The sequence below is a fragment of the Phodopus roborovskii genome, unplaced genomic scaffold (genome assembly GCF_943737965.1).
Source record: "Phodopus roborovskii unplaced genomic scaffold, PHOROB, whole genome shotgun sequence".
Classification (NCBI taxonomy): Eukaryota; Metazoa; Chordata; class Mammalia; order Rodentia; family Cricetidae; genus Phodopus; species Phodopus roborovskii.
Genome location: NW_026126434.1, coordinates 16,271,411 through 16,292,490, shown reverse-complemented (window position 1 = coordinate 16,292,490; position 21,080 = coordinate 16,271,411). Strand labels below are relative to the sequence as shown.

General features: G+C 44.7%; 1 protein-coding gene across 11 annotated transcripts in view; it reads right to left on the bottom strand.

Moving 5' to 3' along the window:
• The window catches only part of Rhobtb1 (Rho related BTB domain containing 1), a 72,087-nt gene that overhangs the window by 24,184 nt on the left and 26,823 nt on the right, over positions 1 to 21,080 (bottom strand). For 10 of the 11 annotated variants that reach the window (XM_051186864.1, XM_051186862.1, XM_051186859.1 and 7 more), the window contains 3 exons: positions 17,834 to 18,035; positions 17,075 to 17,178; positions 755 to 940 (listed from right to left, as the gene is read on the bottom strand). In XM_051186864.1, the coding sequence (XP_051042821.1) occupies positions 755 to 940; positions 17,075 to 17,178; positions 17,834 to 18,025 (482 nt within the window). In that variant the 5' untranslated portion in view covers positions 18,026 to 18,035. Of the gene's footprint in view, positions 1 to 754; positions 941 to 5,900; positions 5,960 to 17,074; positions 17,179 to 17,833; positions 18,036 to 21,080 lie in introns of those variants that run through there. The other variant, XM_051186869.1, reaches the window with a different exon arrangement.

Genomic DNA, 21,080 nt, shown 5'->3' with positions numbered 1-21,080 from the left:
TGCCCTCAAACTCATAGAGACATACCTGCCTCAAGTGCTGGGTTCCCAAGTGAGTGTCATCAGGCTTAGCTCTACATGGTTTTTAAAGACTGGACACTGGCCAAGGCCTAGTGGTATGGGCCTGTAATCCCAGCTGCTCAGGAGGCTTAGGAAGGAGGATCATAAGCTCAAACCCCAGCCATGCTACAGAGTAAGTCTGCCTGGCTCTAAATAAAAAGATGGTAGAATGTCTGTTCTGCCTAGAATATGGAAGGCCTTGAGCTTACTCTCCAATACTGCACAAAGCACCAGAAGACACACAATGACACCAAAACTAACCTAGTCACGTGGTTGTGGGAATAAAAACCCATGTCTGTTAGGATGTGATACTGGCCAACAACTGTGGCAGATTGTTCCGAGCCTTAGTTTATTTTATTCTAAGTAGGCATAATTTCAAGAATGATGCTACCCTGGGTGGCTAACATCTGGCATAGGACTTCATTCAAATACAGTTCTTTATCCAAAGCACTTCCATACACCTCATTTCATATTGTGGAATTCCCTTCAAGCACTGGCCAAACATTGTACAAGGCTGGATCTTGACTCTGGTGAGCCTGGGGTGGCAATCAGGACACTAGCTTCATGATGAACAGCTGACTGACTTTGCAAAAGTCTATGGGTGATAGGTGTAGTCTCAGGGGCCACTGAAAATCTGAGGCACCTATAAGCTGTTTCCTTGCTGAGGTGACAGCTGCACTTGGGGTCCTTGACTTACCTTGCTAAGGGACGTCTGGCCCGGTTAACAGCTTCCAGATCAGCATATCGGAGGTCTAGCTGGCAGCCAACCAGGACAACAGGTGTTCTAGGGCAAAAGTGCTTGATTTCTTGATACCACATGGTTTTCACATGATTTAGGGAGTTGGGATTCGCGATTGAAAAACAGAGGACCACAACATCAGACCTGGAAGGAAACCACAAATAAAGCTCACGCCACCTTTCCAAGTGTCTCCCTAGCTATCCATTATGATTCCTCTCCCCACTTATCTAACACCATCATGTCACAGTTAAAAATAATATTTTAGAACGGGCTTGATAGTAAACACATCTATGAGTCATGCAGACAGCCTGCTAAGCCCCCACATTCCATCCCCAATGCAGCCTCATGGCTCATTTTCACTTCTCACCATGGAATGTGGATGTGCCCAGGGTTCCCGTGAAGTGACTTTCCCAAGAGATGGCTACCCAGAGGAGTTCAGTCCTGGAATTCCCACATGCTGAACTATTTCTGCTCATGAGAAATAGTTGCAAGATAAAAGGAAACGACCAAGAGCACCTTTTACCCCCTCAATAGAACACAAAGGCGAAGATGTCCAACCCAATGAGAGAAAGCAAACAGCCAGTGGAGATGTCATCAGTATTTGCTGCACAGCGTCAGCAAATACAAAGAAGGATGTCTGCCCTTCTTGCTCACGCACACAGATACGAAGCACAACCCCTTATCTGCTTCCAAAGACAGAAACTCTGACTTGGCAGGAATTTGGAATTTTTTTTTTTTTTTTTTTTTTTAAAACTAGGTGTAAAGTAAGAAGATGAAGTCAATGGAGGGTTGATACAGTCAGAAAATATGGGAATCAGACCCCTCATTGTTACAGGTGATACACAACAGGTACATGGGGAAAAAAAGAGGAAAACAAGGTTTCTACTTAAATCTGATGTCGGGAGCTTCTATTTTTATAGTATAACTCACCGTTCTAGAAGTCAAAAAATTGTTGTATGAGACAGTTGCTCAAATATGGTGCTTGATGGCAGCTGGAAGGCAGGAATAATAACCTCTCTTCTAGGTTAAAATATGCCGAGTGATCATTTTTAGAACAGTCAGGCAGGGGAAGTGAGCGCCAGAATGTTTATGCTCAGGGAGTCGAGACTTTCTTGCAAATAAACTCAGCAATAAATTTGTGACTTTATGAGATGTTAATTTATTGCCTTTATTGTTTATGTAATGGGAATAATCAAGTTTATGAATCAAAAAAAACCCCTCTTCTTCTTAAATCATTAATGAGTTTTCCTTCCTACATATCAATGAAGACAAACAAATATATGCAGGCGGCCACACTGTTTCTAAAAATAGTCATCTCTGATGCAGAGTGCTGCAGGGTGCTTGCATTAAATGTAATTTTCAAGTAGAGTCTTTCCATGTATTTACAGGGGGAAAAATTGCACCAGACCACAGCAACAGAGGGGAAAGTTCTGAGTGGTTAGAGTAATCGCAATGTAAAGATATTATCAATGCTTCCTGGGTGCTGGAATAATATGTAAATAATACTTGTAAAATATGCATAGTGAAAAGGAGGCATATATTGTATTTGAGAGTCTGATTTAGTTACTAGAATGTTCTGTATTCAATCTTAACTTCTAATCAGCATAAAGAACAGTATCCAGTAACGTCAAGAATGCTTTGGATATTATTTTTTTTCAGGCTTTGTTTTCTGTTATTCATCACCCTGTTTATATTGGGTGTCTAATGAAGTATTACTATAGGCTTTGTTCTGATCATAAGATAAAGCCACCACAGAATTTTGGCATTGTGAGAATAATATGTGTGGTTCAGCATCTCAGACAATGAATTAAGCAAATCCATCCACTGTCCAACTTGAGGATTGCTTTGTGCTTGTGTGCACATGTGTGTGAAATACATATCATTTATTTGTTCTAATTGGTTCTAATCAGTTTCTATGTTAAGACATATAGCTGTGAGGAGAATCATTTTAAGAAGTTCATTTCTATAATAGACATGTAACTAAATGTCAATTCTGCCACCTAATTTTATGATGTAGCAGAGTGAGGTTTTAAAATCAGAGCTGTCTTGGTTGCCTAGGTAACTGAGATACCACTCATGACATAGAACACATGGGAGTTATTATCCAGAGGACCTGCAAGCAAGCCCAGACAGGACCTGGGAGGGGGTGATGGTAGTAGACAAGTGGAATCTTCTGATAGCAGCAGGATGCCATGACACAAGGCAGGTCCAGAAGTATCAGTGTCCTACCATGCCACTTTGGGATCTAAATGCTTCAAATCTGTGGGGAACTGGAAAAAGATCCAACATGCTGCAAATACGTTGGCTCAAAATTTAAGAGTGAGTTGAATTGAGAACAACATTATCATAGATGTTAAGATAACCCATTGAATCAGTATTTTATGTTTATCTTAGAATAACATTTTTTTTTAAAATTTTGTGTTCTTGCCAAGCTGCTAAGAGAACACTATCCCCATTACTTTAGACTGAAATCAGTTAAAAGAAAGATTATATATTAACTATTAACTTTCTTTTGTTTGAACCATGTTGATCTAGACAAGAATGTGGGAGAAGCCTGGTGTGTGCTCTTAGCAGAATTTTATCCTCGGGTTTTGCCATCTGATGTACAAATTCTAACAAAGGCTGAGAGTCAATGGACAAAGAGATGGGGCTGTAGACAGAGATGCCTGTGATGCCTCCTTCTACATACCTTTTCCTAAAAAATGCTGGTATCCTCTGTGGTCTAAACACCCATTAAAATCAAGTAACTAGAAGAGAAACAGAGGAGGAGTGGATGGAAGGATGAGAGGAGAGAAGGAAGGGTAACTGTGGTTGGGATATAAAATAAATGAATAAATTTAATTAATAAAAATAAAACCACAAATAATATTAACTGCCTCACTGAACTGTAGAAAAGAAAGAAAACTAGAAAATAGCATATAAATATTTGAACATTGAAAAAAATCAAGTAACTATTTAGAGAATTCCATTTATTCCTTCTAGACTCCAGACTTTCTTTCTACCTAGTTCAAGAAGGCAAGAGAGTCGAAGCTAAGAATATCTCCAGTTTGGGGCAGGGTTTCAAGATGTTTAGAGACATGCATTCTTGTGTGGGGACTGTTTAGTGTCTGACATAAACCTGTATTTAAAAATGTCGCTCCCAGGGAAGATAAAAGGGAGAGAGAGCAGCTTCTAGAAGTTCTGTCTCCATGGCTCTGTTACTGTTTTGTTTTGTTTCATTTTGCAGGGTGGATTTAAAATAATGGTGGACAGTGTGGGAGGGATGTTTCCATGGACTTGACAGTAAGGGTTGTCTAGCAGTCATCTCAGGCTCTATTTCAGGTATAAAAGGAATGATAAGTTTTAAATGGATTTCTATGGCTACCTGGGATAGAAAACCCGAGAATTCAAAGAACAAGCCCTGGGTAGACTGGGCTCCAAACCCCCAGAACTTGAATAGTGTGAAGGGTGCAGGAGGAGATTTGAAATGCATATTGTATTGATTATTTTAAAAAATTGATTATTTAAATAGACTTGCTTACTAGACAAAGCCAGAAACATACAGGGGCTAAGAATTCATCCTTTTGTTCATTAGCACATTGAATACTTTTTTTTTCTTAAGGGAAAAATTATTTCTTGTTCACTTGGGTGCCAAAGTATCAAATAATGTCCACAAAGTATTATATTTTGATTGGTTAACAGCAAATCGGTCTGAAATCAATGGTAGAGCAATGAGGTGTGTCTAGCATCATTGAGAGAGGCAGAGGTGGGAGAGAAGCCAAGTCACCCAAGAGAAGCCGGAGGTCAACTTTAGCTGAGTCTGTTTTTCTTTGTGTATTAAATAAACGCCAGAGGCATATTTTTTTCGGTTATCTTTTGGGGGAAACACTAGCCAAAGATAGCATGTGAAGAACTGTTAGAGCCATTCCAGTAATGCGAAATGTTCATGCCAGGCCAGGGCAAATCTTTGTTGGATCATTAAAGAAATCTGAGAAAGGCCATCCTTTCCCACATACCTTGTCTGTAGCCAGACTCAACAGCAAATAGCAGGGGCCTCATGGGCTATTTTGACAAATCCAGGCCATTGGTGGGAAGAGCCTGGAGAAGCTACCAGAAGTTTCAAGGCACCGGTTGCTAGGAATACGGTTTCTACACTCTTTCCTATCACAGAGGGCTCCCCATCTCTGCAGGGCCCATCATCCTTGCCACGGGTGTCATGCTGAGGGGCCTGTGGGCCTAGGTTTCTTTACCTTATCTGCTGAAGTGAAGAAGAAACCCTGAAATCATCTTTTATCTAAAAACCTCACATCAGACCATTTTGACAGGCAGTGCAAAAAGAAAGCATAGGCTATCTGGTTCCCAGAATGTAGGGGCAGCATGCCCTTCTCCAGAGTGCTCAGCTCAGGGGACTAACATTTGAAGCTTACAAGAAAGAAGCCCACGTGATAGTTCCCCAAGTTCCGTATGGGACTGCCTCCTTTAATTACCCATTTGTTCTCTTAAGACCTCCAATCTGTCTCCAGACCCTACAACTTTTTTAAACCATCACTGCCTACATCCACTTTAACTTTTCTAGAGGGGTGGAGGGTGGTCTTTATACAGGTAGGGATCATAGTCACATCCGAACAGGCTTCCTTTGCCAGTGTGTAGGCATCCACCTCTTGCCAAGATTCAAGCAAGGCGTTCGTTCCTGACCTCTACCCTTGGGCCTTTGAGATCCCTTTCCCTGTTGATAACTGAGGTAGGTTCTTTCCAGAAAACATTTCAAAATCATTCACATTGACCACGCACCTCTCATGCATTGTACTCTGACAGTGTTATGCACACAGACACATTGAGACAGCACAGGACAGCTGGGAGCATGGCAGAGGGTTGGAGCGAATTCATGGCTCCGAGTTTTAGTACGGGGAGCAGCCTGGGTGTATGAGATGGAGAGCGAGTTGTCAGAGATGGTGCACACGACTGGGCTGGAGATGGATGACTGGGGAAGCTCGAACTCATGGAGGATGGACAGGCCTGTTGGGGTTAGGGGGTAGGGGTGCGCCTGGTTGGGCGTTCTGGGGAGAGCAGGGCAGAACCATGCAGGGCCCCTGATGTGAGCGGAGAAATCAAGCCAATACTTTACCAAGAGCAGTGAGACTTCTTTAAGTACAGATGTTATGTGGGGGAAACTGTCAAAACATCCTGAAATATATCCAGATTTGGGAGTGATTAGCATGCGTGGCTATAGCTTCCAGGATTATAAATGCAGTTTCACCAGGAGGCGACATATTAGACCCGGCTCCCTCCACCCGACAGAAATCTGGCCAAAGCAAGCCAGGTTCTTCAGAGTGGGGAAGCAGCAGTAACAGCCCACCAGTGTCACCAAAGGCTGCAGACAACAGTAGAGTATTAAACGTGGCTGATTCCTCCACCCTAGAACAAATACCATGGCAGTTAGTGGCCCTACCCACCAAAGCGGTGGGCTATTACCATGGTTAGTCTTGATTCACTAATGAGGATTTAGAATTTTGTAGGACACACACATGTGCATGCGTCTGTGAGGGCAGGTTTCTGAGGGAAGACCTGCCCTAAATATGGACCTCAAACTGGATGAACCCAAGAAACGGAGCTGAGCGTTGACATCCCTTCCTCTGCTTCCTGACCTGGATACCCTTGTTATCACAGTTTGAGCTACAGAGCTGCGTGTTGCCCAAGTGGACCCTTTCTCTGTTAAGTTGCTCCTGTCAGGTATCTTGTGGCAGCAGTGGGAAAGCAACTAACACAGCTGTCATCTAGCGGTCCTGCGCTATTGGCTTCACACTATATGCAGTGTGGTCTTCCACTTCATGCAGCAGTTACCAGGGCAAGAATAACAAGAGTGACCTATTAAAGTAAATGGTTTCACAAGCCTCCTTTAATGCTCGGCTGATAGACACAAACACTCTCCTAACTCCCGACTTTGGTGCTTTGGTCCTCGGTCCTCCTTGGATTAATTCAAAGTTAAATGCTGGAGAAACATGCTCTCTGTGCCGAGCAGTGAGGCCAGCAGCAGATCCAGGAAACTCAGAGTGTCTCTTGTAGTGCTGGGTGGGAAGTCTCTGGGATTAATGCCCAGGACTCTTAGGAGGCCAAACTGTCAACCAGTCACCTCAGTCACCTTTCCTGAGCATGATGGGAAAGGGAGTGTTTTTTTTGTTTTTGTTTTTTTTTTTTTTTCACAGACTTCTCAACAATCTTCTGAAGGTACCAGGGCTTGTTTTGCCCCTCAACCTGTCTCAGTATACAGTCATTTAGCCATTCCTTCCATCATACACAATAGTTGCAGCCCACTGCATACCAGGGTTGTCTTGGAGACACTAGGGACAACTGTCCTCACCTTGTTTATCCTTTTCCATGCCTGTATAGGGTAGGATAGAGACAACAGACAGGAGAAACACATAGAATTGGTAGTATGCTACCGTAAAGAGCCAATTAGAACATGGAACAGAGAGAGGGGACAGCAATATCAGCGGATAGGGCTGAGGGTGACAAAAGGAGAGCTCTGGGGAGGGCCTCTCTGAAGTTGACATTTCAGTAAATAACTGAAGGAAGGGAGGGGATAGACATGCCAGCTGTGGGGAAAGACTTCAAAGCCACATCTGGTGGAAAGGCAAGGCCCCAATGCAGGCATGACTAGGACGCTTCTTTGAGGGAAGAGGCACATTGCTGGAACAGTATGGGGAGGAGGAAGTCAGGAAAAGCAGAGCCACTGAGAGACTGAGGTGAGAGGACTCTCAGAGCTGTGTGGCTTTGGCTTTTGGTGAGCTGGTAGGTTCCTGAGTGGTGTTTCTGAGTGGAATAATAAGATAGAACTTCTAGCTCAATAAGCTGATATCATTGTCATGACACGATCTGATTAAATTGGTCACAGAGTGGCCAAAAGTCAGGGGTCAGGGAGGGGGGAAGCCAGCAGAAGCAGGGACCAGAGCAGAGGCAGTATCCAAGATAGGTAATGGTACCCTTGTGTGACCTTCTGGGAAGAGACAGGTGCAGGTAGCAGGTGGCTACATAAGGTAGTGACAACAGGGTTTGAATGATGGGATCAAGTGACTCAAGAAGTGTCGAAGATGTCTCCCTTTTACTCGGCATGGTCACCAAGGAACTGCCAGAATGGATTTAGCTAATTGCCCACTGAACCAGGAACTAGCTCACTTTCGGGGTTCCTTATGTTCCTCGATGGCTTTTACCCATTAAAAGGCCTGCGAGGTATCCAAACGTACAAAGCTAAGGGTACACAGATGTCTGCAGACTTTGAATCTAAAAGGAATGAAGCTAGGCTACATGAAGTTGGGCAGAGGGATCAGCTGGAGTTTAAGTGAGGAATGAAAACAGAATGTGGGCCATTACAATTCTTCAGACTATTATTCCTGGAAGCCCGCCCTGTGATGTCTTGGGGACATGAGCAGAGGTTAACCAGTTAATATGCTTTCTTAAAAATTATTTGAATTTGTTTTAAAAATCTGTTGGCCATTTTCCTAACTTCAGGAGAACAATGTTTTCTTCCAGGAATGAGATTTTCTCTCAAAGCCAAAGAAATATAAAGAAAAGGAACAGGTTGCTTTTTGGATTAATTCTAGATTACAGCCAGATTAAGGCTCAGGGATGCCCTCAATTACAAAGACCATCTTTCTTTTAAACACACACACACACACACACACACACACACACACACACACACGGACACAGACATACACAGACACATACAAGGACATACACACACAGACACACACATAGACACACATACAGACACACATGGACACAGACATAGACATACACATACACACACACACATACAAGAACACATACAGACATGGACATACACACAGAGACACAGACACACACATACATGAGGACACATGCACAAACACGGAGAAGCACACATGCACATGGATACCCAAACACACACGGACACAGACAGACAGACAGACAGACAGACACACACACACACACACACACACACCAACTTAATGAGTCTCTGAAGCCAGAGGGATAGACTTGAGAAACAATTCAGTATTTTCTCTCTCTCTCTCTCTTTTTAATTCATCTTCCTACAGTCTAGAAATGTGAACTTTGTGCAGTTTCCTGGGCTGGGGAAGAAGTCTGAGAAGAGTGCAGTTCTGGGCTCACTTTAGAAGTGCTTGTCATGGGTGACTGGCATTAAGAGTTATTAAACTTCCTAAAAAGACTATCCGAGAACACACACTCTGAAGCAGAGAGGACCAACTGGACACATATGGAAACTGGTTCAGAATCCACCCAGAAAAAGATTTTTTAGGCTACAGTCAGTAAGAGTGAGATAGATGGAGTTTCCTTTTGGCTCACAGCTATGCCTTCTGGTCTGGAGTTTCTGAGAGAAGGTTGTAGAATGACTAACCATAGAGTTACTCAAAAGTCTCCTGCCTCTGACCCACCTAATCTGAAAGGAAAAACATTATGGCCTGAAATCTATGTCCTCATCAGAAAATCCCAGTACAAGAAAAACAACACAAACTGGTGATTCTTTTTTTAAATTCCTCTTACTCTCTACTTAAAAGTCAGTGTTGCAAATTTGACCCAGTTTGTAAAGCTTGCAGTTAGTAAAGGGGAAAAAAAGTCTGAAGAAGGCAATCATTGTTTCGCCCATGTCAGCAGCCACACTGTGACACTCTTGGGGGCTTCTCTTGGGTCTATTTATCTTTCTGGCCAAGCTACCAGGTGACAGCATCTCTGGCCACATGATCAGCACCTTGACCACGTGAGCCCCAGCAGCAAAGGAAGCAGTCTCTCTATCTCACTCAGTGCTCCTGGTTTGTGTGGGGATAGGCATAGGGATCCCTGTTCTGTTGATGATGCTTTCTTCTGTTGATAACACAAGCTGTCTATTTCTGGACCATCAGCTGAGGGAAGTCCAGAGGACAGGGGGGGAAGACTGAGAGGGCCAGGCTCCACAGCAACCTCACAGCTATGTGCTCGAGCTCTGAATGCATACATGGTCATACATGTGGTTTTTGAAATTGCCTGTATGTATTTAGCTTAGTGTATTTTATTATTCTGGGTACATATATTATGGCAATTAACCACTTTCAGTTTTGCTTAACACTCCTACTATTAACATGTACACACACACACACACACACACACACATACACACACACGAGAACTGTTATAAAAATTATTCTAACAAAATTCAGGGAAGTGACACCTGGAGAGGAAGTGATCTTTTAATTGGAAAAAAATCATCAATATCTATACAAATCTTCTAGTTAAAGAGTATTTATGAAAACAGCGAGGAAAGGCGAATTCTGGTGATATGACTGGTTTGTCTAGAGCAAAATAAAGCTAGAAAGAGAGGATGAGACCCAAGACAGAAAGACAAACAATGGTACACCCCAATTCCTCAGCTCTACACCTCAGTTCCCAGACAAGGCAGCTAGGAAGACCACACAGGTCACTCACATACTCCAGAGGTTTCTTCTACATACTCTACAACCCGATCAGACAGCTGTGGATGTCAGGAATAGAAGGAAGGAACCTCTCTTGGAACAGAGTGTTCTCTAACTCACTGTTTCATGGTTTTTCGAGAAATGAACCTTCTAGATGACATGAACACAAACACAGACTAAGCATGGTCCCTGTGATCAGACAACAAGCTACTGGGCTGGGAACTCTCCTTCCGGGAGAAGAGAACCAGTGTGGCTTTGCTTGTCAGGAGGGATGGCACTCTATCATTGGCTCTGAGAGTCTGTAAATCCCATTTTCTGTATTGGTTCCTGAGGCTCTGGTTTTATATTTCACCCATCTTAACCCTTCACGGAGATAAAATGGAAATGTGTTAAACTTCTTCTACCCAGTGCCCATTCATCAGAAGTTCTCTCTCTCATTTTCCCTTCTACTGAGTTTTGGTAAAGAAAACACTATAGTTCCTGAGGAGTGGCTGAGGGCCACTTGATTCATGACCAAGGACTGGCCAGCAATGGCTGATTTATCTTACCCCAGAACTCTAACTCTAGAATAAGTACCACACTGAGGTGCACCCACGTGGGAGTGCTAACACTCTTATATAGCTTCCTAGGGAGTGGCCGGATCTCAGGTCACAGAATTGAGGACTTAGTCTAAGGCCACAGCAACATTCAGTTCCTTGTGTTACAGAAGCTGTAGGACCTGGTGTCTTCAGGGAACAAGCTGTAATGACTTGCCTAGACCCCCTTGGTACTAACACATGAAGGCTATGCTTTGGGTAGCATTCCTGTGTCATTTGTAATACCTTCTGTCAGGGCTGGGGGCTGCAGAAGAGTACAGGTAAAAAATGCAGGGAAGGACCAAAATATTCAACAATCCACGGCAGGCAAGGCATCACCATTTTAGACAAAGGCAAGACCATTAGCAGGACTGCAGTGAGCTTGAGATGGGAGAGAGAAAAAAGCAAGCCAATGATGACTGTCTTTAAAATAATTTACATTTGCAGTCCAAGGTATTCATTCATTTTTATCTTGTCTTGACCTCAGTCAACCTTCTCTGGACATATCTGTAGTACAACAGGCTGTTCACTACCCCAGAATCATCCAGAATGTTCCCGGATGGGTCAGGCAAACTCAAAAGACTCTAACAGATGCACTCATTGTTTCTTATTTTTCTCTCATTATTGGCCATAAGCTCAGGCAAAGACACAAACACTGGGCAACCAGAGTCTTGAATATTTTAAAGGGCCTTGTGAAGCACTGGAAACTAAGTGTATCCATGCCATATCTGATTTCATGGACTTTTAACACGAAACCCAAACCATCTTATCTAAACAGACACACAGAAACCGCAGCTCTGATTAATGTTATCATTTAAAACACACACTGTACTCCTTGTAGGGGCAAACAGTGCCTGAGAGAAATCTTTATAAGAATATAGCATGCCTTAAACGAGTCCAATTAGACTGTAAATATGCACAGAACTGCCGGCAACGAGGGCAATTATGCTGGTTCTAAATTGTTCAGTTAACTCTTTCAGAGGGAAAAATGTTCTCCCCTCCCCAACTACCCAGAATTCCCATTCATTCTCAAGATGCTTCCTTCCTTGAGGGCCGGGAAGATGGCTCAGTGGCTAAAGTACTTGCCACAAAAACAAAGGAGCCATGTAAGTGCCACATAGGTGTGGTGGCTTTGACTGTTATCCCAGCACTTAGAAAGCAGAGACCTGGGATCTCTAGAGTAAGTTGGCTGGCTGGATGAGCTGTGTTGGTGAGCTCTGGATTGGACTGAGAGACCCTGCCTCAAAAAATAAGATAAATAAGACATTTCCATCACCACCTTCAGGCCTCTGAGTGTATGCACACACACGGGCACATGCATCTGCGTATAAATGTGCACACACATGTAAGCAAGTCATATGTGTATATATGTGTATATGTACACACACACACACACACACACATAAATAAAAGTTTTGACTGTGTCATCTCTACTCACAGTGAAAAGATTCATGCCTGGACACTTAAAGAAGAATACCAAGAGTTGGATTATTTGATGAGGGTTTAGGAAATTACCAGAAGTCCTGGAACGCTACAGCTGGGGAGATGGGGAATGCTGGTTTTTCTCTCTCCACACAGACACTGTGGGACGGATGAGTCTAGAAGGAAGTGTCAAGTGAGTCTGCCACCTAGCAACACTGCTAGCCATGAGGGAGGCTAGGCGGTATGGCAGGATGTGGGCTTTGCCATTCACCAGACTGGAGCTTTGTCTCAGCTGCCTGACCTTAGCCCTTCCTGTAGCTGCTTCCTCAACTGTGAAATGAGTTTACTTCACAGGGTCACCACGAGAACGACAAGGTGGATAGGATATGAAGGGTGTGGGGCAGGAGCTCAGACCTGGCTCCAGGACTGCTTAGCTTTAGTTGTCGTTGTTGCTGACACCTTTCGCACTCACCAGATTTTTTTGGGTGTCTGACCCCAGGGGCAGAGTAGCCAAGGAAACAGTGACATCAAAATTATGTACATGAACTTGGCTCAGAGGAGAGGGCTTGAACGTCCTATGTGTCCTCCTAAAGTCAGGGCTCACCCCATTTGCCAACATTTTAGGGTACCCTGTATCAAAGTGTGACCTCTCATTCTCAAAGATGAGTGATATTCCTTTAAGGAGAGGCTCTCTGCACTGTGTATAGTTTCATTCTTGACATTTGAAAAGAACCAGAGAAGAGCTTTGAAAGTTCATCCAAAAGAGGATGATGCATTGGCAGTTGTAAGGTCTCATCAGCTGTTGTTTTGAGATGGGTAACTTGCCTTCCTGAGGGCAAAGGATCCAGAAGGTAAACTGTGGACAGTGATTCTAGTCTTAAGCCTTCATACAACTATGGAAAAACAAACAGAAAACTGCTCTCCAGTGTGGGGTGATTTTTGGCTGCATCCTATTGGCTGCCTTGATGTAGGGAGGCAGTGGGAGTCCCAAGTCCTGGAGAGCTGCAGGCAAGACTGCCTCTTGAGGCTCAGGACTGGGAGGCAGGTGAGGGAGTCCTCACCTGTAGCTTAGGGACCATCTGCCTCCTCGGGTTTCCCAGGTGATGAGCAACACTATATTGGCACAGCTCCCACCAGGTTGGCTGATATCTGGGAAGACCTTTGATACACTGGAGATATTTTTCTGCTAGACCAAGTTGGGGGTGGGTGGGTGTAGGGTTAAATAGTTGCCAGTATGCCCAAAGAGAGCAATGACTTTCTGTGTACAGTTAAACCATGTTAGAAAGTTTTCAGATCCAAGTTGGCCAACTGCCTGCCCCTGATTCCCACTGGACCTGCAGGAAAGCTCTAGAAAACAAACCCTTCCATGCACGGAATACTGGATATCATGTGAAATTCCTTTGCGCTGAGAAGCAGAGAAAGCCAGCATTGAGGCCCAAGGCATCTTGACTTGAGTCTGGTTTCTTTCACTGTCACTCCAGGGATCCAATTAATTATTTTAACAAGGTTCCAAATGCCTTGGAATGTATCCTAAGTGCCTCAAAGTTTATGCCGGTTGCTTGTCCCATTGAGTGGCTCACACCAAGTACTGAAAAAATATAAGTAAAATAAAAGCAAAACAAAACAGAAAAACCAGGTTTGGGGGACTGGGATGTGACTCAATACTCAGGAACACTTCTTGTGGACCTGGGTTTGGTTCTTGGCTCACAATAGTCTATAACTCCAGTTCCAGGGGATCTGACACCCTCTTCTAACCTTCGAGTGCTCCTGCACACCTGTGGTACACCCACACACCTTTGGGCATGTGTGCATGCACACACACACATACACACACGCACACACACACACACATCTAAAACAGGTTTTCCACACCTAAGTGATTAGCTGAAACTGCAATTATGCTTTTTCTTTCCTCCACAAATGATCTAAAACTAAAAAAGGAAGTCATTATGAAGTTAGATATCTTTCTCATAGCAATAAAAAGGGGTGGCTAAAGCTCTCTACGGAATAAAATGGACTCCCACTGCTACCAAATTTTCCCCCCAAAAATATAGATATCTGGGCACTGGATTAATACAGCATCACATAGTCATCATTTCCAGAATGATGCTGGTGGCTGAGATGAGGCAGTTCTAGGTTCTAGTCTCTCCTGGGTGGGGTCAGTGGCAGCAGACATGGAGGCGGTGGACATGAGAAGGGACAAGTGAAAACCGACAGGCAGCGGGAAGCCTCCTCACAGACCCAAGGCCCTGAAGCCAGCATCCTGCCTAGAGGGGCACTGCTGTTTCCCTGTCAGTGGGAACAGGGCATGGGTGACAGAACCTTAGGGCAAGGGCACAGAGCAATGAACCCTGAGCCCATGCAGTCCCAGGAAAGAGCAGCTTGCTTTGTTGAGAGTGAGGGGACAGGCAACTCTAGTGTTGTCATGGGGCAGGACAAGGCCAACTGCACACTTTGTGAGCTTTTCATGGGGGCTTTTAAGTCTCACGGGAGCGAAAGAGCTCCCGTCCAGACCGTGCAACTTCTGTGAAGTGGTCCACATCACACTGTGTGTCTCAAACACAAATGCTTCCAGGGGAAACAGAACACGGTATGGCTGAAGTGGTCGGCTAGTCTACCTGGAGTACCTCAGCGAGGGCATCCTGTACAAGGCCCTTTCTCAGCAGTGCAATTCTAAATGTTCTTCACACCAATTGCACCTGTCTTTCCTTTTCTCAAAGACTTCATACCAACCAATGCATCTTGAAAGTCAGAGGTGTAAACCTGAGTGCTTGGTAAGTGCAAGCAGGTTTATTTATTAGTTTTAATGTATAGAACAATGTGAGGTCAAACAAACAACCTTTCCCTGCTCAGCCCCCCCCCCAATCAAAAAGACAAAAAGCCACAACAAAAACTCCAGATGATGAGGATAATAATAATAATAACAAAAACTGGAAACCAAACCAACCAAACGAACAACAACAACAAAAAAAAAAACCAGACCCAAATGAAACCCAAACAACATCAAACTCCTGTAGGACATTCAAGGAAAGGAGTCTACCTTGACAGCTGCTAAAGCCGAAAAGTTCTGCTGCAGAGGGGACATTAAAATCATGGTCTGTGATGGCAGATGCAGAGATGCTAGGCTGTTTGAAGTGCTGAGACAAAGTGCCGTGACTGCTCAGCCCCAAGCAAGTCATTTATAGCATCCATTCTAAGGTCCATGGATTATTTAGGAAGAGGGGGCAGAAAGAATGGGATAGAGGGCTGGGCTAGGGTTTAGCCAGTAAAATCTCTTCTTGCCTGTAAGCCAGATGACCTGCATTCAACCCCCAGGACTCACATGGTGTAAGAAGAGAGAACCAACTCCCAAACCTCCCCATGTGCATGGTGACATGTATGTGTGGGCACAAGTACATTGGTGCTAGGCCTACACTAGAGTCAGTCATGGAGGGGGAGGTTCTCAGGGGGGTTCACTCCTCAAATGACGACCCATGGTGAGGTTAGATAAATGCCCTGGCTAAATTCAGTGGCTCACAAAACAAACAAGACATGAATCTGGGAGAGAATTAAAAGGAGGGAAGTTGCCCGGAAGAGAGCCTGTGTGGTTGAGAATAATCGGAATGCTTTATATGTACATATATTGTCAAAGAACAAACTAAATGAAAAATTATGTCTGCTTCCACACCCTTCTTTTTGAGTCTCCTTGAACAAACTGGTCTAAATTGCAGATTCCCTGCCCCTCCCTGCAATTATGTGAACTTCCCAGGAGCAAGGCAAATGCTTACAGCAGTTTGCTCATTATTTTAGATACACTTATACAGTTAGCAGGCCTGTAATCCCAGTATTCAGGATGCTGAGGCAGGGGAATGAAGCATTCAAGGCCAACATGGGCTATAGAGTGCAATTCTGTCTCAAGGAAGAAACGACCCAGGGGCAAGATGGCTCAGTTGATAAAGGCACTTGCTGCCAAGTCCCCTGACTGGAGTTTGATGCCTTTGACCTACATAGTGGGAAGAGATAACCAAGACTAGCAAACTGTCCTCTGATCTCCACACATTTGCCTTGCTATGTGCACAGGCACAGCAAAATTAATTAATACAATGTAATTTAGAAAGGAGATTAAAAACATATCAAAGAATCTTTAGGCCATCACTGCTGTTTGCTGGTGGGATTAGAGATGAAGAAGGGCGACTACATTCCGCATTCCAGACAAAACTGACCTGTCTTGTGCCACCAGGGGAAAAGGGAAGTGCACACTTGTGGGTATGGCTTGTTAGAGATCCCCCAGGGCCGGAGAAAGGGGAATCTTTCAGAATGTCTATCCCTAGGAGGGGGGATGTCACCTGGCCCTCTGAGGTCACATGGTGTTGGATGTTAGGGAAGGACAACTAAACCATGCTACTCCAGTCTAACATAGAATGATAAAGGTCAATTTGCAACTGAGGAGGAATAGGGATCCCCTCCCCATCCCCCATGGGTCCAGATAGCAGACACTTTCCTTTCTTTTACCAGTGACCTTTAAATTGAAGTAGGAAAGGCTTTCCGGGCAACACCTTCTAGAAGGAAGCCAGCACCATGGAAGAGGGCAGAAGGTAAAGTGACTATAAACAAGAGGGTCAGGTGGAGGCTTGTGTCACAAACTGCCTGGCTTGGCCAGCTGGGAGTTTCAAAACCAGACTTTCTGAGTGACGAAGAGGACTTGGTTATCCTCGGCACCAGCAAACAATACTGTCTTTTTAATTTCTTCCCTAGGCACGGCCAGGAGCCCAGCACATTGCAAGGTCTAATGGGATGGTCTGCCTGTTGGAGCTTTGCTAACCCGCTGTGGATGGGGATAGGAAACTGTGTGCAACCACACGTTCCCTTGGCTGTTTTACCTGCCGTAGGCGAAACGTCTGTCTTTGTGGTGATCTCCGAAAGTGTCCCAAAGCCTGAGAGAAATGCTCACTTCATCCACGACATCCCTGGACCGCTCCAGGACCTGCAGGGGGCAGAAGAGTGTGAGAGAGGGGCATGGAAGGGAGGGAGTGTGGTGGTGGTGGTGGTGGTGGTGGTGGTGGTGGTGGTGGTGGTGGTGGTGGTGGTGGTGTGTGTGTGTGTGTGTGTGTGTGTGTGTGTGTGTGTGTGTGTGTAAGGAGGTGAATAGAGGGGTAGGGGGTGGTATGCTCAAGTGTTCCTCAGGAGCATTCATTCCTCAGGCCCTTCCACCATCTAGTAGAACACAAGACAATTCCTAATTCACCTTCCCCATCACATGACTCAGACTTCCTTTGGTATACCATAGCCACACCCTCAAGTTTGTACTTTGTTTTTTGTTTTGTTGTTGTTTTTTTTATGGTGCCGGACAGGTCACTTCTGTTTTAGATGTGCATTGTAGCAACTTGTCTCCTTTATTTTTAATCAGACTCCCTGCCTCCCCCTCCCTCCCTTCCTTCCTGTTTTTCTTCCTCTAGCCGAAGCTAACCTTGAATTTCTTCATCCTCCTGCCTCATCTTCTTGAACACTGGGATTAGAGGCCTGGGCCACTGTGCCAGGCAAACTACCATTAGATTCAGCTTTCTGTTTGTTCTTGAGGCAGGATCTCAAAGAGATCAGGCTAGCCTGCAACTGGCTATGTAGCTGAGGATAAACCTTACCTCTTGGCAGACACGGTACTGGTCAATGGCCCACACAGTGGGCACATGAGTGGCCAGCAGCTGGTACTGGGTCAGTGTGGTGTTGCATGCCCGAGCACAGATCAGGCGAGTCTTCCCCACGGCATTGTCACCCACAACCACACACTTGATGGTTTCAACGTTGGGTCGTTCGTAGTCCATGTCCGTGTCCATTTATAAAGCCCTGTCATAAGATGGTGGATGCCACATTAGAGAGACCAGGGCTTTCCAGAGCAGCTCACAAAAGTTTGCCTTTGTTCAGCCATGTCCTTGGAGGTGTCTGAGCACAGGCAAGGAGTTTGGAAGTGAAACTCAAGCTTTCTTTTTATATCTCACACTAGAACAAAAACTCCACACTGTTATTTTGACCCTGAACAGTTTATTCCGGTGAACGTGTTATTTTCTCCTTGGTTTTCTCTAAACATAACCTGCCTACTGCAGACCCGTCCAGGCACTGCTGGCATGCAATCATACTCCCCAGCCACACATGCTGACCAGCTAGTGAATCTTGTTATCTATAGGGTTGAGCTCTCTGACACCTGGCCCTTGGCTGCCCAAGAAATATTATCATTCACCCTGCCACATTCTTTAAACTATGCAATGTCTGGTATTGAGATGTCACAGGCCAGTTCATAATGGCTAAGGTGGCCTAGATGAGAGCCAAAGCCTAGGTGAAAAACCGCCTGACATGAGTGAACAGGAAAACTCCAGGTTGAATTATGATCTACTAATGCAATTAACTCATATCCATTCGTTCACTGTTTATAGTGACCGGACTGACACGACAGAGTATTTATTCTCAAGGGGGCTCACCAAGCCTACCTATGCAAAAGCATTCTCTCCCCGCTCAGTGTTTTCATCAACAAATCTGGAACATAGGCTAGAAGCAGACACTACCAGGAAGGCAAAGCATGTAAAACTTCCCTGAAATACTAGAGAGGTTAAAAGATGATTACAGAGCCATTGTGGTGGTGGCTCACACTCTCAATCCTGGCTTTTGGCATGCCAAGGCAGTAGGGGTATAACTTCCAGGCTAGCCTGGGCTATGTATCCATGTCATGTCTCAATGAAACAAAATACTCGAACAAACCAAAAGAGCAGGGTTTCAAGAGAAAGAGGAAGAGAAACTTCTGTAACAGCCATTTTTTTTTTTTTTTTGGAGCGAGGTCCTCCACCACACAACACAAAGCAGTTGCCTTACTGCAGGCAGCTTACAGGACGCTGTCAATGTCAACGAATCATAACTTGTCTCTTGAGGAGGTCTAACCTGAGCAAATGGGTTGGATGGTCATTTTGAGAGTTGGCAGTGGTCTGACGAATGTTCAGAGAAAAGTCTTTTATTTAACTGGTACCCAGGAGAGCTGAAACTGACTCGAGGGAAGCCATACTTAGGGTAATAAAGACAGACAGGGGTGGAGGGTTTGTCCAAGGCACAGACTGCCTTGTCACTGTCAGGCCTGGACTGAAGGTGAAGTAGTACTGAAGTACCATCAGTCACCCACAGTGATGAAGGCATCGTCACAGGCAGCTGTGAAACCCGAGGCTGGACGGACAATGGTGGCAGGAAGGATTTGAGGGGTAGATGTGTGGTTTGGGTAGGATTTGACCTGTGGTTTGTATAGCACGAAGAGGCTGAAAATAGCTTCTTTTTGAAGAAAAAAAAAAGCCATCTTGAGCATGAAAATAAACATCTAACCCAGATGATCAGCCAGGTGTGATGGCTCCTGCAACTGATCTCTTTAGCGTTCTGTCTTATAATTCTATGGTTTTATTTCCTTGAGTACCATAGAACAATGTGCTAGAAGCATGGATTTGGCATTGGATGGATTATTTTTCAATGCATGCCCCCTAGAGAATATCACCTACGTCTAGATACAAAAGATAAAACTGCTAAATGTACCCAATGGTTGGGACAGACACATGATTAAGAAATTGTGTCAGCCCGGAGACTGAACTGATAAGCCTAAATGCGTCTGCCCTAGGCCCTCTGCATATGTTATGGCTGTACAGCTTGGTCTTCTTGTGGGACTCCTAACAGTGGGAGCAGTGGCTGCCTCTGATTCTTTTGCCTGCTTGAGGGACCTTTTCCTTCTACTGGGTTGCCTCATCCAGCCTTGATAGGAGGTTTTGTGCCTGGTCTTACCTCTTTCTTGTTACGCCATGTTTGGTTATTATCTCTGGGAGGCCTGCTCTTTTCTGAAACAAAGGAGGAGAGGATTTGCAGATGGGAGGTGTGGGGGTCAGGGAGGTGGGACTAGGAGAGGAGGGAGAAGAAACTGTAATATAGGAGAGAAGTATAAATTGAAAAAGAATTATACGACCTAATTTTCAAAGTGGTGAGGGTCAATCTAGGTGCCTCAGATGGAGTGAGTTTGAGTCCAAGTTGCCCCTTCCTGTCCCTTGACCCTGGGTGGGGTTTACTTCCTGGGCCTCATTATTTTCACCTGGTTAGACGGGAACCACTGAAAAACCCACCTCCTACAGTCAGTGAGAGAGTTGGGTACTCTGATGGTTAAGTTCTGGGGGGTCGTCTGTGACTCCGTGACCAGGAAGATGGAAACTTTCAGAGGACAACACAACAGAGTGAGTCAGGAAGCCAGTAAGAGCTAAATTCACAAAGTTAACACAGACAGAGACCTCCCCAACGGATGAATTTTATAAGGGCTAGCTCAAGGAGAACTCACTAGAGACAGAAGAAAATCAATGCAACACGAGGAATAGCTGACCTGACCCAAGGAATCCAGAAGGAATTGAAAGCATAGCGCTTGTTTGACAACATCCTGGTGATGTTGCCAAAGGGGTGGGAACGAGCCAGTGAACTGGCTTCATTTGGGACCCCACAACTTTGAAACTGAGCTACATTTGCCTCGAATATTCTAAGCAGTAAGACAATCTCAGTCTTTGCTGGGGGGGGGGGGGTTGGTTGTTTTGAAAGACAGACGGTTTGGAAGAATGCTTGAATTTAGGAACAAGTAAGATAAGAAGTTAGGTTTTTTTTTTTTTTTGGTCCATCAGCAAACTAGCTCTGGCAGCAGATTCTGAAGAGTAGCTCCCAAGTCACTCTGGTGAAATAAATAACCATGTCATTTTACCTATACCTTTGAGGTGATCAGAAACCTTTCATGTTTCATATGTAGGCTCTGTGGTGATTTGATTAGAAATGGTGCCCATAGACTCATGTGTGCAAATGCTTGGCCCATAGAGAGTGGCACTGTTAGGAGGTGTGGTC